At 39.4% G+C, this 18,543-nt stretch overlaps 1 protein-coding gene across 3 annotated transcripts in view; it reads right to left on the bottom strand.

The window, feature by feature from the left end:
• ANO10 (anoctamin 10) overlaps nucleotides 1-18,543 on the bottom strand; it is a 93,384-nt gene that overhangs the window by 4,986 nt on the left and 69,855 nt on the right. For 2 of the 3 annotated variants that reach the window (XM_026045548.1, XM_026045547.1), the window contains exon 13: nucleotides 2,026-2,116. The exons of the other annotated variant lie outside the window; for it this stretch is intronic. In XM_026045548.1, the coding sequence (XP_025901333.1) occupies nucleotides 2,045-2,116 (72 nt within the window). In that variant the 3' untranslated portion in view covers nucleotides 2,026-2,044. Of the gene's footprint in view, nucleotides 1-2,025; nucleotides 2,117-18,543 lie in introns of those variants that run through there. 3 annotated transcript variants of the gene reach the window in all.

Genomic DNA, 18,543 nt, shown 5'->3' with positions numbered 1-18,543 from the left:
ATCCGATTGCCGTATTTGCTTTCCTCCCCTGTGGAGACTCTTGTCCTTACAGTGTAATTTGCAGCTACGCTTTCCTTCTAGTAACTGTCTTCCAAGATAAGCTCCTTCCCACTCTACTGTGGGGGGCTCTGCTTTTATCTGACAGTCCCGAGAAAAATAATCGGCCCAGAGCTGGTAACTAATTGCCAGCTACAATCATTTTACACATATTCAAGGACATCTTTTCTACCCGTGTTAAAGTGGAGCAAAGGTTCCCTTGCAGCTGCTTCCAGAAGGGCGATGGGCTGCCTGGCAGAATTACTTCTTGCACTGGAGACACCTGCCACAAGGCACCTGCCTCTTCTCTCAAGGGCCTTGCTTTTGGAAAGACTATCCACACTATAGTGAAATTGCCTGCAAAAAAAGCAGGCCTTAACTAAACACCACATTAAGGCTGAGTATTGATTGGTAATAGAGACAGGCTTGCATATAAAAATATAGATAAGTCAATAGCCACCTGACCAGATAAAGGCAGATCCCTATTCTGATGGATCAATTACTGAAATTATTTATGGAGCTGATGGTTTCATCTGGTTTGGGAAGTTCCTGAGCTGAAAGTGATTGAAGAATGGGAGAACTTGACTGGGAAATACAAATACCTGCAGTCGCTCCCAGGCTTTCTTCAGCGCTGTTTCTAGGCTCTATCATGGACCCTAAACAAAGTGCTGCAGTTTTCCACCTCTAAAACTGCCATCAATTTCCTCACAAAGCTTTACGTAGCTACACTGCAATGACAAGCAAGCTATGGAAAATTAAAGCAAAGTAATAGGCACTATTTTCAGGTTGAAGAATTTTGAATTTGGAGGCAGCTTTGCAACAAGAAGATAAACAGCAACCCCACGACATGCAGAACACTAGCGAGTGCTCTTTGGTTTTTGGTACTTGCTCTGGTGCTTTGCATCATGCTACTGTGCGTAACTGAAAAGCTACAGAAAACCACTTTTAGATGAGATTTAGACTGCAGAGAAACGCAGGACTCATTTCTGACTCTGTGAGTCTATTATCTTAAAGCCTTATCACCCCTGGAACCCCAGTTGCTCTCCCCTTTTAATGCATAATGTCAGCACTTCTACTTGGCCTATCTATTAAGTTAACCTGTGTTTTGTGGAATACAACACACAAAGAGATGAGTAGAAACATCCTGCATTATATAAAGATATGTATAAATGCATAAAAATGATTAATGTCAGTAACATTGTATTTTTGAGTTCTAGAATTGCCCATCAAGTTATTAAAAATGGTGTCTTATAACCAAAAGCTAAATAATTGCAAAAAACAATACATATATTGAAAATATTATTTTATTTTTTTTCAAACACAATTCTTGTGTCTGGGGTCTTTCCATGGCCAGAACAGTTCAGTCAGTTCTCACCAGAATCCACCAACACTCCCTCTTTTGCTTTCTGTCTTCTCATTTTTGTCCCTTTTCTCAACTTCCATCCCTCTTTAGACTCAACTTCCTTTCTGATGTCCTGCTGACTCCTCAACCATTTTTTTTTGCCCTTTTGCTGCGACCCTTTCCTCAGATTTCCCATCTTTATTTCTCTTAAATGGGAAAGGTCTCCATTCTTCATGGCCTGGGCAGCCACGAGCGTGCAGACTGGCCAACTAGGGGCCTGCCAGCAAGCCTGGCTTACTGGCACCATCACGTGCCCTTTCCTCAATTTGAATCCACCACAATCTAGCCCTGCATGGCCACACGCAGCCATGAACATTTACAACCACTTCTATCCAACCCTTAGTTGTAATACATTACAGCTCCATGACCCATTGCTACAGAAACATGGCACAACATTACCACTTGTCACAAAACTCATCTTGGCTTATAAATTTTATTGCAAGTCTTATATGAAATAGGTACCTACATCTGTCAAACAAATAGAAAACATAAAAATGCTGCTAAGTGCTGTCAAAGGACTCTAGATAAACGTTTAAGACATCATATGATTTTGCATCAATGGAATGAGTTAATATTATCCAATGAGTCACTTAATTTGTTGCAAATTTACGTGATCTTATAAGCTGGAAGGTGAGCACACATTTCCACAGGTCCTTCAGGGCAAATCACATAAGCAAGCTGGAACAAGACAAATAATTACAAAGTAATAACAAGATCCACAAACCCGTTTTCTGCACTTTGAGCTTGGCAATACGTCAGTGCTCGCATGCTCCTGTTTCCTCTTTGGCACTGTTCAAATACACTGGAAACAGGCATAAAACAAAGAGTGAAATTTCCCTGCATCCTTAAGGAACAAGAGAACTGCAAAAGCACACTATCCAGCTTCACCTTCTCCTACAGGAAAAATAATTCATAGCTGCAGCCAAAAGACTCCTGAATAACCTAAAGCAAACTCAAACACCTCTCACATACTGAAAGAGCATCGTTTTCCAAATTAGTAGGAAATATTTGCAATTATTAGCATTGCAAGAAAAAAATAAAGAAAAAGAATAATATCCTATTAAAATAAATGCACTCATGGAATACAATTAAAACACACCAGCATTTTTTTTCATATTAACAATGATTTTTTTCATTATTGGGAGAATATTCAGCCCAACTTTTCTGATAGAGAAAGACATAAAGACATCAAGGAAGTCACTGAAGTAAGCAGCAGCTTTCTGCAATTACCAGAATTGGTGCAGTATCAAATAAAAAGCAGATGAAAGACAAAGGGGATTAACTGAACAAGGGAACCCTGCACCAGAATCATCCAGATGATCAGAACAACTACAGGAGCGAGTATAATCGAAATTCCCTCTCACTGGTTGGGCAGCATCTTTGGAAGAAGAAAGTCTAAGGCAAAACAGCCATTCAGGAGCTCCTCTTTTCAGCCAAGAATATTTTTTGACTGGCATTTCTACTTAGAGGCTTTGTACTGGAACAGCACTCTTTTTTGCTGCTTCTTATATGCAAGCAGTTGTAAAAATTGAACTACACAAATATCAGGAAAAAAACTCTGGTTCAAAAAGATCTGCTCCGGGACTATGTTTATATCATATCTGGTGATTAAGGGGTCAACAAGGGGACCTGAAAACAAGGGATCAAAATGAGTGTTTGGAAAGTCAGGGCTGCTGAGGGGAGGGGAAAGGGGGAGAAATGCACAGACCTCTCAGTAAACACGGGGAGCAGGACCAAGGGGAGACACCAGAAATACCACTGAATCCCACTGATTCTGCTCCCAAATTCCAGCTTCAGCAAGTCCCCTGAGACAAACTGCAGCTTGTCCTGTCCCTCACCAATAGTGCTGGGACAAAGAAGCTCCTCAGAAACTGAGAACTCTGCCGGGGTCCCACTGGAAATTCCCCTCCATGTCCCATACTAGTGAATGAGACTTAGTGAATTAATGAATGGCTCTTTTCTTCATCTGCTGATCACTTGCAGAATGGAAAAGACAGCTCAGAAATAACAATCTATTAGATGTTCACACGACCAAGCAGACCCTCCATACTGGCATTAAGAATTATTTGGTTTTGGAAGCAGAAATAAAAATTCCCCTGATACCTGAAGATGATGAACTTGTAAACAAAAGGGGAAAAAAATAAAAGAGCACAAGGTCACTAAGTTTTACATTCTCCAAATGCTGGTTAGGAAAGCAGAGCTTTCTCTTCTTACCTCCCTGCAAGAATAGCCAAGAGCCCTGCCCGTTATATAACCCAGCAAACCCCAGAGCAGCACGAAGCTCTGCAACAATTTCTGAAGTTTTGCTTGCTGCAAACGGCAGGGCCAGAGGGAAGGGCTTACACAGCACCTGTACCACAGAACAGCCTACACATCTCCATTTCCGCCCTTCCATTTAATTCCCATTTACCTTATCAAAGTGTTAAGCACAACAGGGGAGCTGAGAGCAGCTGTCTGCAGGCAGAGCTGCTTCCCCGGGCCCATCCCATGTGCAAGGCACCTCACAGCCACCAAAGCCTCCTGCCAGCCCTTTCCTCCCAAGCACAGGCACCATCTCATCAAAATACCGCCTTGAAACAGTGTCTGCTTTTGCCTATAAGCTCCCTATAACCACGTGTCACTGTAGTTGTAATTCACATAACTGCACAGTAGGTACGTATAGAAAATCCCACTCCGCTGGAGCATACAGCTGTTTACACAGCGATGCGCTGCTTTATATGTATGCAAATGAGTACGTGTTTCATGGACATTATCTCTATCCGCTGGAGATTTCGGTCTCTTATTTAACAAAGTAAACAGAGATCACAGAGCAGCAACACAATATTGCTCCTGTAGCAGAGCGATGCTAAGTGGGAAACCACATGCAACGCACAGCCCGTGTCTAGAGAACTGCAGCGTGGTTTCAAAAAGGCCCCAGGACTTCAAAGAGGCCTCAGAGCAGTGCCATGTTGACTTGACAACACTGAATGTCAAACACTTTAGCTTAATAATTATTGTAGGAAGAGGTGGATAGGGAATTCCACTGATGTCTTTCTAAGCATCTCAGAATTTTAGTATTTTATAATCTGTTAAACATAGAAGAGCTTTTTCTCTGTATGTATAACCAAAATGGTCACTTCCTGCTAGGCAAATACACATTTCTTGCTGTTCTTACAGCACAGTCTATAATGAACTGTGTATTACAGTTACTTAGTACTAGCATCAGTACTAGTAGTACTAGTACTTTAGTTCTAACTAAGACAGACACTCTTGGGCCCTAACCATCCTTCTCTGAGCACCTCTCGCGTTTCCCAACTGTCAGGTCTCGCTGCTTTGCCAAGCAAGAGTATGAGATTTCAAATGCAGCAGATATATTGCATTTGCAGATATGCACCACAGCAGAAAGGACAGAGAGGGATAGAGAGAAGAGGTAGTTTTTATTTGCTGGCCATTACACATATACAGGTTAAGGGCAGTATCCTTCACAAACATGGGCCAGGTCTCATTTGCTCCACTTACTGCACTCCCTCTCTTGCTTATATAGTGAAAAAAGTCTCACATGACCTTCTTATATCTATTTTTTTTGTTTCATCATTTCATAGTTCAGTTGCTGCTTCCGTGAGATAGTCTTTCAACAGATTTGCTGGCAATATAAACTATATATGGGTTTGGTACAGAATGACATTTTCCCCAATCTCATTCTAGAAACAATTCTGATTTAAATAGGAAACTTAATGGTAACATACATATTTTCAACAGTCATTTAAAATCTTTTATGATTTATCGTCCTACTCTGAGTTACACAGTTCTCCAAATATCTGCCTTCCGCTTAACACTTGTTCTCAATATTTTCTTTTCGATTCCATGCACACAAAAAATCTCTCCTTTCAGGAGGCCTAATACATGGTGTCACTACGCAGTTTCACACTGTGCATGCATATTCCTAACAAAAATTAGAGCATGATTTTTTTTTTCCTGTCCAGAACCCTGAGAGTTTACGTATGCTCTGTCCTCTCATGCTGGACTGAAAAGGACTCTTAAGTAGGTAAATGGCTAATTTAGATATTGGCAAAACACTTCAAGAACTCCAATTCTTAAGGGGAAGAAGGTTCCTTCCCTGTCTGTCCATATGATCATTCACACTGTCCGTGAGTGACTCAGAGCAGGAGCCTCCCACACGTTCACTGTTCATTAGGAGCTGCATTTCAGAGTCTTTCAGGCGAGCAGTGACCACAGGGCCACCCCAAGCACACCTGCATCCAAAGGTGTAACATGCTCCAGGACAAGCCACCGACGAGCAGATACCAACATACAGACACAGATTACTATTGAATAAATACTAAACATCCCTTCCAAGACTCCAGAATTTTTCTGTAAAGTTGAAGCATGTCTTTGAATTTCACTGGTGGCCCAAAGCTGTCTCCTAAGATCTGTGACTTGTTCATAGGGGCAGCACGTCTCCCTGAAGCCACCTGAATGAGGTGTTGACCAGAGAGGCAAAACAGGGTCCTACAGTGGATGGGCACCGCTGTGACGCTTGCCTGTCACAAGGGGATTTTCCTCACAATCCTCCTGTCTCCATCAGAGACTTCAGCCACGTTCAGCATTCCCTTAGCATGCTCGAGGTTAGCATACTCATGTAAGATTTCTTTTTGTATTTATCTAGAAAAGACTGCAGGGCTGCACATCTGAAATACTTCTCTTTGTTTCTAAATACAGTTATTGTTCTCATTGGAGTGAGTGTGTAGGTAAAGCACATTTAGAAAGTATTTTTTAGAAGGAAAAAACATTCAAGTGAGTGTATGACAGAAGGAAACTATCAACAACAGCAACATGAAAAAAAATGAGGCTAACTACTGCTTGCTGCTTTGATAAACTTGCAAACACTCACAGTTTATAGAAATTTAGCTCTCCGAGGAGCCAGGAGAACAATATCTGCCATGGCAACCAAGCAGAGCAGTCTTCTGGCACTTTCTGAATGAGCATTTAGGAGGAGATTAATTCAATACTCCGCATGATGAAAGGGCTCTTGAGATCCATAACTGTCTCCCACAAATTACCCTTATTGTACAACTGGATGTTTAGAACAGATTGCACATTATCTATATTGAACTAGAGCTTTCACAGCAAATTTATATGAAGCAGATTAAGCCCACATGATGTGTCACACTATTTTCACCCACTCCATTCACTGTGTTTAGAGAAATGGGTATTTTGTTAAATGGATCATTGCAGTTTTGCAGGATTTATTTTTAAACTTACTTATATGTAGAAGTAATTGTAAATGTTTTTACTATGTAACTTGGAAATTCCTGAAACGTGGAAAAGCATAGCTATAAAATCTCCCACTTACATTACAGTGTAGTATATAAGCACAGAGAACAGAAACACTACCACAAAACAGCATTAAGGTACTTTTTTATGCATTTCATGTTTCATAGATACATGAAATTCAAGGGACAGCTTACCTTGATCAATAAATACTTCTGCCTTCCTACTTACATGCATCAAAATACTTTTTTCTCTTCTCTCTCCAGCAAACACAGCATATGAGAAGTATCACGTAGCTCGCTAAAGACTTTCTTTTGATATGATGTTATCTTTTTAAAAGCATTTTATTAAAGTGTAGCAAACATCTTACTACTTCCTCAGGATCAAAATTACTGCTGAATCAGGTCTCAGGAAAAAGTAATGTAGTAGTTTGTTTACCCATTTCCTTACATTGTAAGCAACTGTGCTGTACAAGACACAAAACTGGAAGAAAGCCCTTCTGAAACAAGATTTACAGTATAAAAACACTAGCTATTACAGCACAGAAGAGCTAGTCGCTAGTGATGGGTGTGCAGAAGCTCACGCGGGCTCTCCCAGGAGCCGCACAGGAAGCTCTTCTCCACCAACACCCAAGACACTTCAGTGGGTGATTAAGGGAACACTTTTTTAGTTGTTTGCAGTTATGAGGAATATGCGATATAAAGTATCACTGAGGGTAAACACTGGGGGTAGGACTGAGGATAGACACAGGCACTGGGGGTAAACATGGAAGTAACATTGAGGGTAGACATCAGGAGTGTTTACGGATCATACTGTGTTTTGGCCTGTTTACTGTTCATTTGGGTATTTATTACTTTTGTCCCACCTTACCACCATTATATTTCATTTAGTTTAGAATCCCCAAGTCCACATTTTGCTATTGAAAATGAATATTGTTTAAATTTTAGAAGGTCCTTCAAAATGTTAGCTGTTTTAAGTATCACCTACTACTAAAAAAAATCTCTATGGCCTAGCTCATTTGGTTTAAGGAAAGACTTGGCTCCTGAATCTATTGGAGTTGGGCTGATTATTCCAGCTGAAGACTTTTGTGATTCTTGACTCCTGTAAAAACTAATGAAGTGAAACAGGTTCATACGGTTCACCATTAGAGTCAGCAGGAAAATTACACTGGCTTTACTACCATATTTTAGGAAACAATGGTAATTCTACAAAGAGTTGTATCTGTTGATTAATAAATAAACAGAGGACCTTCAAAGAAATTCATCTTCTGCATAGAGAGAATTAAATGGGTTAATATATTATCACAGAGTTGGAAATTGCAACTTGAGAATTCCGTAAGGATTTGCAGATGTCCTCACATTATTCAGTAAATCACTCCCCTCCAGCAGTATTGCCCTAGGGTTATCTCTCAAGTTTACTGTTATCTCAAAAAGTAGGCTAGAGAAACCTTCAGAATGTGGTAAGAACTTGAATCTGCACATTCATGAAAAAAAACATGCAAGTAGAGAGCAAGGAACAATTCACCAATGTGAACTTTGTCCTAATACCAATTTTTGTGCCCATTTGTCAGTGGACTCTCTTCTTTCCAAGTCTTTTTGCCTTCATCCGTCCTTTTCTCTCCCTCCATCAAGGAAAAAACACTGCTGTTTAAGTAATCCTTCAAAATTTCTCTGGCTTTATTAGTATTCCCTTAGCTTATTCTTTCTTTATAGCTTATTCTTTTCTTTATATTAAACTTCTTCTGACTTCCAGTATTTTTCCATTTTAGTCATAATTGACTTGTTGCATTAGGACATAGAGAAACTAATTTTTCTTACCACTTTGCAAAAAAAAATACCATCTTCATTTCCTTAATAGGCTGCTTTACCTGCAAAAATCATTGTTGATTCTTTCATATCGTGACATAGGGATGGAAACGCTCTCTGTGAGCATCCAGAAAGCACATTCACTTCTGATCTATAAAGAGCATTTCATACAATGATGATCAGGCATCAGTGAGTCATGATCACGCCTTCCTGGTAGGCTGCAAACTGTCCATGCAATTAGGTCTGCCAAAATGCCTATTTCTTTCACCATTTCCTCCAGGGCATATTTTTTTCTGTCTTTCTAATAATGGCCTTAGTTTAATGTATAAAGTTTTTTAATAGAAAGTATTAGATTAGATTTGCTAAAGATATCACAGCTTGTCTCCTATAATAGTGACTGAAAAATGAGAAATGCAGCATGAACTGTAGCATATTTAGAATACAGTGTTGGGGAGGGAATAAGTTTTGTGGGAGTTGCTTCTTTTCATGACTGAATGAAGATGTACTGAGAGCTGTACCCGGCACTATAAAAGTTTTGTAGTTCCAGAAACTCTGAACGAACGGAAAATCTCAAATATAGTACGATGTTCCCTCAAGTCAACCTTGCCATTTAAACACCTTCCATGCCCCGAGATGACAGCTGATCATTGCCTTGCTAACAAAGACTGATCTCTATGGCGTTAATTTAAAAGGATTCCATCAATTTGAAGTCAGGTTTCCAACTGCTAAATTTATACTTGCCATACGTACCAAAGTTCACATGACTGCAATAGAAAGTTATCACCTCCCTCCCCAACTTTTGTTTTCAGGTTTCAGTATTGTCTGCATTAGGTTTTCTTCCCAATCCAGCACATTCGGTTCCCTCTGAAAGGCAGCCTCTAGAGCTGAGCATTTTGAATGCTATAATTAAAATGTACATATAATGAGGGCAAATTAAATACAATTAAATCCAGCTGAATATTGTGATGAGGGAAGAGCACAGTCCACAAAAGACACTGTTCCTCTTTATCTCTTTGTTTGTGTCCTAATAAAATCAATGTAAATGAACTGCCGAGTGCAGCAAGGTTGGCACGAGCACTTAAATGACTTTTTTCCAGCTCACTTCTTTTCCTGCATTAATTCCACCGTCCCAGTGTTTTGTGCTTTAGAACACTCAGAGTGACAAATAAATGGCTGTTTTCAAAATATTCACTGCACAGGGGTTTGAAAGGCCTAGCACCTGATCAGGACTCAGGGTGAGCTGCAACAAGGCAAACACATGTTTATTAAATCAGCCTCATGAACCTGTCCATGTGAAGCCTAACAACTCCTCTCCCAAGAAGGCCATAAGCATTAAGTGAAACAAAGAAATTCAAAACTGAAAAGATGCGAAGAGCCTGCTCATCAAAATGGGCAGGGATAAAAACCCTTTTAGAATAAAACACAATGGACAGAATAAGAACAGCAAGTACAAAGCTTGAGGGAACAGGATGGGAAAGGGAGGAGACCATTTCCAAACCAATCAACCTATGTGAAAAGCATTCATTTTTAGTGATCTGATAACAGAAGTGGCCCAGCTGGACCCTGATGTTCAGAACCAGAACATCAAGCAGCCCCTTTTCCTCTTCCTGATCTGGAAACTAAATGCTACAGCACTGTTGTTTTACTTTAACTGGTTATTCAAGTTATGTTGTTGTTATGGCTATTGCTGTTGATACCTTTGATACCCATGGTCACTGCGCTCTGGTTATTCTAAAGTTGTGCCCAGAGACTGGGAACAACCAGCTTCTCCTTATCAATAAGGATTCAGTAAAATATAAATCTCAGGAAAGACACAAAACTAGCATGCACGTAAAATGAATGTAGATCTGGAAGAGCAACTCATTACTTACTATAGTACACAGGTAAATACGCCTCTTTAAATAACCCTCCGCAAGGATCTCACCCCGAGTGATTAGCAGTCCTGTAACATGTGGATTGGAGGTGTGTGTGAAATGTCCCATTTAAATAGCAGAAGAATGGTTTTATAGGGCAATCTTTCTAGACATATGAAATAAGAACAGATCCTGCCTCAAGGAAAATACACAAAGCTCAGTTTGCACTAGGCTGACAACTCCGAGAGAAGCGCTTCATGAACTGGTAAATGAGACCATAGCAATTGTGAGGTGAGCAAATGTGTCTTATGGCTCTGAAGAAGGAAAATGGACAGCAGAAACTTCTGCCAAATGTTTCTGCTCAGAGCTAATGGAAAGCTCTGATTAGGAGCAGCAGAGCAGATCAGAACAGTAGGCCTGTGATTAACATTACGCTCCCAATTGACTAGGTTCCTTTCGTTTCACTTAGTAAAAGCCAGTCCTCATAAAGTGCTGTTACTTTGCATTTTCATGGACAATAAAAGGTCTGAGCTACAGCTGGACTGCCCCACTCTTGTGGCAACGAACACGCTAGATACAGCGATGGACGTGAATGCAAATCTTGACTACAGCTTGCTGGGCAGAATTGGGCAGAGCAGGTAATGTGGCTACAGGCTGGACCGACAAATTAGTCAAGTACTACTGTCTATTATCCCTTATGCAGCCGCTAAATATAATAATTTCAGCCATTCAACGTGGAGCAGAAATGAAATCTGGCACTGAGGCAGGCACCTGAGCTATCCAACCAAGGCATGGGCATCAGGTTTTACTGCTGTCATTACACAGTGCTTCAAAAGGTGGCAAAGCAATGCAATCATCAAACACCTTTGGGCCTTGCTCTTAAGTTGTGCTGGATTAAAAAGGCCTCAGCAGATTCATCTTCCCCTCCTTTTTTTTCCTAGAGAAACATCAGTGCTTCTCTTTGCAAGGAAACTTTCCGAAGTTTTTACTAGCAATATCAAAAAGCTAACAGAAGCCAAGCCACAATTCTCTCTTTTCTAAATCAAAAGGAAGGAAATGCTTAAATCAGACTGTACATAAGCAATCAGGCCCTCCTAGCGGGCCTAAAACTCACCAGTACTGAAAACTATTCTATCACATATACATTTTAGAATATAATCTACTCTTTTAAACTCAGCTTCACTTAGTTAAAATAAATTTCAATTAATTTCTTAGGGAATTAAGACTTTTCCTTCATACAAATCCTATTACTTTTGAATATATTCATGGAGATTTCACTCAAAATTGCTGTGGCTACTGTAGATATAATTTAGATGCACATTTTCTAGTTGTGCTCTCTGTGTTTCTTGGCTGTCGTTAGTTTTGGGAGAATATCCAGTGAACTGTGGCACTGGAGAACACTTATGTAATGTGCTTATGCATGTTACATAACTTTCATATACTACGACAGCCAAATGATCTCCAGGATATTTAACTATCCGACAGCTCGTCTCTTCCAGCTCTCTCACTACCCGGCTTTTATGGAGATATTAAAAAAAAAGTCCCAACACCCAGCTCCCTAAATAATATACAGTAATAAAATCATACTTCCCAGTGGCAGGAGCAGATGAGATAACTGTTTTTCACATGTTGTCGTATACCTGGCCTGCTAGTAAACCCAACTTTAGAAAATCACCCTGCTTACATGACAGTCCCTGTTTACACGGGTAGACCCCTTTCTGCAAATGTTTCTTCTCATGCCTCAATCATCCCCTCTTCAGCAAGGCCAACACTATCCAAGAGCATTCTTTGAGGAGAAAGAAAAAGGGAATTCCTTGTATGATACTGATCTAGTTAACAACTAAGCTGCTACTTTTGAGAATACCTTGCAAGAAAACATTTCTTAGCAATTCAGTTACTTTTCCTGGCCCATATCAATGCAAAAGACAAGGTACTTTACTCCTAAGAACACTAGTTCTATTTGTCTTCCCTAGAGCAGCTATGCAGTCATAAAGCTTTCTATTCTTCAACCACGCTTCCTTCGAATTATTTATAAATTACAAACAACACAATATGTAAAATATACTTTTTTCAGGCAAGTATGACAATAAGCAACCTGAAATCTCACATTCTGATTGACAAAAATATTAACTCCTAGCATGCTCCTGTAAAAGTAGTTTCCTTCATCTCCTCACAATCAGCATTATTACATTAACACTGACAGAACACAAAAAGCATAAATAAGATTATGCTGTTAATTAGACTACAATCAATGTTTTTGCTTAAATGTCAAGTCTATGAAAGTAGAACAACTATCTTACTCTTAAAACTGAGACTGGGGCTTTAATTGTGAAACATTATCTCTTTAACCTTGTCAAAAGCACAACACAGAATTTGATTTTTGAAAGTAGCATTTAGCTCTAACAGGCCTGAGAAAAAGGACAGAGGGTCTAAGACAGATAATTTGACCTAAAAAGCTAAGAGGCTTTGGGCATTTCTGCAGAATCTCAAATGTTCATCTTAGTGTAACAGTTTTACCCTCAAAGCTACCCAGTGAGAGCAGTGTTTGTTGGAAAACATTATGTCTACAGAACACTGGTGGGTGGGAACTTTTACATATATCTACACAGGGAAAAGGGGCTGCTTATAGTCAGCTAAACATTTCAAAAACTGCCTGTTGTGACTAAAAAACCTTTAAGAAACTGAATACATACAGCAGCCACAAAGGAAACGTGTAGCTCCAGAATAGCATAGGAAGTGTGGGCTCCACAAATCTTCCCGTGCACTATGGAAGTGCTGGCCAGAACTCTGTTACCAAAGTGCTGCTGCAAACTTATAAAATCCAGTAATAAGAAGAAAGATTCAACCACTTAGCATTTCTGAAAGGTAAATAATAGGGGAATAATCATTTTAAATTTAAATTTCTATTTAAAATTGATTTATTTTTAGGCACAATATATTCTTACGTAAGTCATAGATGAAAAAAATTAAATATCTTAAGCAATACAAACCTATTCCACATCCATGCCATTTTTTTTCCAAAATTTGGAAGTAGCCTGATTCCAAGTGACAAAACTAACTTTAGCTTTTTTAATTGATTAAATAATGTTCTACAAGTAAAGAAGAAGAAGGACCACAGTAGACTAAAATATGCTAATATTCATGCGTTATCCAATAACAGAAAAACAGAAAGTCTCAGGAAACCAACTAACTTGACCTTCCCCAAATCTAGGGATCTGCCTAGCTTCCCTTATCTTAATTAAATACTAACCTGGCCTCCAGAAAAGAGTATTCTTTGCACTACTGCACATTATCTGCTCTTCTCCACGCTACGAGGTAAAGAGGCAATTAGATTAGCTAAAAACCTGAGGCCCAATGGTAGAGGCCGCAAGCCTTGAAGCATGAGATTGTGTTAATTGATTTAGAGCAAATCTGCTAAAAGCAAATCAGGCAGCTGAGCCTCATCCAAAGCTGCCCCTCCCAACTCCCCCCCCCACCACCAAAAAAGGGCAAATTCACAAATTATGAAAGTCAAAAGGATCTCCATGACAATTTGGACAAATACTTCCTCTCATACGCAAAACTTAAAAAAAAAAATAAATAAATAAATAAATTTGATTGGAATATACTAAAAGGACTGCAAATAATGAACCCTTATCCTTCACAAAAAAGAAATCATGTTGTAGGCATTCTTGCTAAAGGACGCTGTGGATCCTAAACCTAAAAAGAGTTCACAGAGACAGGAAAAGGTCATGGATGAAAAAAAAAAAAAAAAAAAAAGGAAGAAAAAAAGGAAAAGAATTACTATACAAAGAAACTGCATTTAGATTAGAAAATCCAAGCTCAAAAAGACTGGAACGTGAGAGCTTATTAGCAGGAAGCTTAATCCGTTCTTGGCTTGTTTTTCTGTTCTTCCATGAGAATGCTTTCATCAAGAAGGCTGAGATATCCTCCACTATCTTCCCCGTGCATAAGTAAATATATATGTATATATTTATGTCAAGGCATCTCTCAGCTCTATCCTTGATGGACTACAGTCTTTATCATCAAATCACTGTATCATCATATATCATCAACAAACACCATTAAATAACCTCACCTACATTACAGTAGGAAAGGCTATAACCTTCTGGTTGAGACCATAAGGTAACATAAGAGAATCATTTGTACATGCACTAAAGAGAATTGCTGATATGTGGAATGAAACTCTCATAACTGTACTGAGAGCAGATAGAGATTTGCTCCCATACACGCATATTAAGTGTGCACTAACTAGAAAAACTATCAGAATTTAATGTCTGCAGAGGTCCCAGTCCTCCCTCTTCTTCATGTCATTTCCTGCCTTCTTGATGTGGCATCCCTTCTGACTCCCTAATCCTGTGCCCCAAATTAAAAGGACCAAAAGGTCTTGGGATAGCTTGGGAATCCAAGTGCCACCAGTCCTCTGCTAAGGAAGCTGGCAGGTTGCTTTAACGGCCAATACACGAGAAATAGAGAGAAAAACAAGGTAAAAATTTCTTTTTGGCTGGTGCTTCATGTGTAGTCCTGGGTGTTGATACAGGAGAGCTATTTGTTGATCACCTGTGCACCAACAGGCAGTCTCTGTCCTCATACAATGGAGATATTGATGTCAGAGAATTGCTTGTTAACTGACACAGATGAACATATGTGGAGTTTGCAGAAGCCTTCTAATCTGCTGGAGTTAAAACAAATAAAAACACCTTCATTGCATCAAGCTGTTTCACATCCATCTGTTCACTTGGAAGGTTTTCCTCCACACAAATTTTACCACATTCAAATTTGTGAATTATCCTAAATTTCAAGAGGGAGCAAAAACATAGCAAGTGCAGAGCTGCTAAACAGCCTGCCTACAGCACGAAACCATGATCATGCTCTTGGTACCTACCAAGAGTAGATAATTTGCTCCAGAAAATGATGAGTGCCACTGACATTCCAGACAAAACCCCCAAGCTGTCCAAGATGCAGCACCACTTGACAAGCAGGTGTCTCCACTGAGGCACCTTAGAAGCCAGAGGCTGCTCAAACCTGAAGGATCCTGCAGTGCAGGGACCCCAGCCAACAGGGTCCAGCCTGTGATGGGCAAGGGCCTGTCCTCTGCAACAGGAGATGCCTGATCAGATCCCATCTCAAGCCAGAGCTGCAGGGAAAGGCATCAGGGAAGATGGGGGCGGGCTGCATTTCAGAGGAGGACAGACCTACCTGCCCCAAGAGCAGCTCTCCTCCTTTCCTGTGCAACGCAGGCCTGGCCTAGGCTGAGGAATTTCTCTACTGCCGTGAATTATAGGAAGCTGTTCTGTATTTATGTACTCAATGCTGGTTATGCCTTGTTTATTAGTATAATATGTGATTATTAAAAAAAAAATTTTAAAAAGCTGTGACCTACTATTTGAACTCAATACCTCTTTAAGTTAAATGCCCAGGTCAACAACATAGACTGAAAATTAAGGGAAATAATACAGAAGAAACATAAGCAGTGTTATTTTTTTTCTTGCATTATGAAAATTTCTTGATACATTTTCGGTTACAAGAGCTCATTAGATGTTGCAGGGAAGGTGCAGATTTAGATACAGGAGAGTGCAGAAAGCAATGGTTCTCAAAGTAACCTTTACAAGGCTCTTTGTGGCATAAGAACATTTACATAAGCGCTGCACTAACATGTGAAGAACATGTTCTACTTAATACCAAATTTGCACAGAGAAAACACTACGATATTCTTACTTTTACGTTATTCAGCCCAGCAATTGCAATTCATTTTGGAGAGAAAGAGATTTATTGATATATAGCACAAATGTGCCCACTTGACTCACTTGTTACCCATCTCACTGACATGCTGCTTCTTATACAACAAAACGTATGAGCATTCAATAGGCACAGAGATTTTCCAAGTCTAAAACGAACATAAATCCAAGTGACTACAGAGGCAACATGTTATCTTATCTGACAGTTGTTTCTAGAATCACTGTGATTAGGCTGCATAACAAGTGCAAAGATTTAGGAACGCTGCAAGGGTCATCATGTGGACATAACACATTTTTTTTAAATTTTGTCTCTGTTTCAGGAATTTTCTGGCTTCCTGCTTTTTGATCTCCAGTTCTTCTTGAAAAGAATTCTCCCTATATGCAGGCAAGCACTTAAAAAAACCTCCAACAGTTGATGGCAGGGGCAAGGATCAGGTAGTATTTTAACACCTAAAAATTGACTATAATCCATGATCTCTGAAAAGTCTAAACAAAAGCTATTTGCTGACTTCCAGCTCACAGAGCAAGTCTTTTTTTCCCAGTAGTTAGTTGAATATTTCAATTAAACTAGCATTTCCTTTTAAGGCTTATTGTCCTCACTGGTATCTTTTAATGTGACATAAAAAAAGATACTTAAAATGTGACAGGCATTTCCAAGTTGCTACCTTTTTAATATCCCAGGTTCTACTTAGGCCTTCCATGATTTGCTTCTGAAATTTTGTTAAGTGTAATCTTTTCAGATTTTTCTCTTTTGAAGGAATTTCAGCAAGCAAGAGATTTTGTCTGTTCCTCTGCTCATTCCCCTTCTCAGTAAAGGTGCAATCATTATTTAAACATCTGTAACTCCAGGCATATAGAAGTTCTTTTGACTCCCTTGACATCAATCCCCTTTGGCACTCTACTCTCATTTGTATGGGAAGTGGAATAGCCTCTTCCCTTCAAGCAAATTCAATCACTGGGAACCCTTCTGAGTCTGGAGCCAGGAAAGCCCAATGTAACTGGAGCATTCCTATAACAGGAGCCATTTTAATGCGGTTTTATCCTAACCCCTTACTCCAGATCTCCTTGTTGAGATGGTACCATGTCATGATCTGAGATGCTAAGCAAAAATAAAAGACAAAACTGTGCTGATTCCATCACTGAGCTCTAGATCAGGATTTGAGAAAGGTAAAACGGGTAAACATCTTTCCACAGTAATTGAGCTGCTAATAGCAACCCAACTTAATGAGCAAATCCACGCTCAGCAACAGTTACAGAGAAGGAGGGAGTTCTTTGCAAAAGACAGTCGCACTTTCTGGAAATCTCTAGGGGTTTTTGTTGTTGTTTCTCTAGTAGGAGTATGACACAGTTTCAGTTATCATTACATAATACACCTTTTTTTATATATAAAGTTCTTTGTGCTGTTGACTCTCAACAAGGTTATTTTATCTCCAAACCACAGAGATTTTGTATCATCTCACTTTCGTTTGAAGCAGGAAAATGGGGACATAAAAATTCTCTCCAAATGAATTTTGGGCTTCTGATTCTCTTTTGTTACGGAACCATCATTTATTTTCGGGTTGCCAGCACTTTCACATTGAAAGCAAATTTCAAAAACATACTCTCAACAAAGGTTTAGTATTAATACACTGATGATTAAAAGATACTGGCAAAAACTATATTTGAACACAGCATATCCTCCTATGAGGGGCTGCATTTCTATTTTTAAAAGCTTACTATCTTATGAAAATCTACTTAATCTTACTTGCATTTAATCTGTGCTGCTGCCAAATACATGCAAATGTTATATTAAAACATGCCTAGAGGTATTCGGCTACTCACTAGGGAAAAATTGCATCTGCAAAGTTGATTTAACAGGCCTAGACTTTAAAAATAACACAGTAAACATAAATGATTAGTAATCATTCTATTTTAATATAATCTGCTAGTGTATTATGTACTGATTACACAAACCACTAAAGCCTATCCAAAATTCAGCCATATGTTTTTGCTGGAAAAAAACAGATTTAATGAAAAATATTTTTTTTTTCTGAGAAACAACTTCAATAAAAACTTCTGGAAAAAATATAAAGCAAGTGTTTTATTTGATTTCCTTTCATTCTAGTATAACCAAAATTCAACATTTTGACTCAAGTCTCAGCACTCGTTCTGACAGGCTGCCTTGCAAACCCTTGACAGGTTGAATGTCCTCTTTTCCTTCCCCTTTCTTGCCTCTCTCCATCCTGCCTGCAGGTTTGTGTTTGCTCAGCCCTGCAGCGAGCACAGAACAAGCTGTTGCCTATAGTATCAGCAGTGTTTTGACTGTACTGCTCAAGCTGCAGTTAGCCCTTCTCAGGCCTCTCTAATTCTGGTAGTTACAACACTGAATCAGGCAGTTACCTATGGAGATTTAGATCCAAACAAACTGTCTTCAGTTCCCATTTTGCAAGATAAGCAGAATTTGAACCACTAAAGACCAG

Source organism: Nothoprocta perdicaria, unplaced genomic scaffold (assembly GCF_003342845.1).
Source record: "Nothoprocta perdicaria isolate Ctin4 unplaced genomic scaffold, notPer1 scaffold_40, whole genome shotgun sequence".
Lineage (NCBI taxonomy): Eukaryota > Metazoa > Chordata > Aves > Tinamiformes > Tinamidae > Nothoprocta > Nothoprocta perdicaria.
The sequence above is the reverse complement of the archived record's forward strand: the minus strand, read 5'-3'. Positions and strand labels throughout refer to the sequence as shown.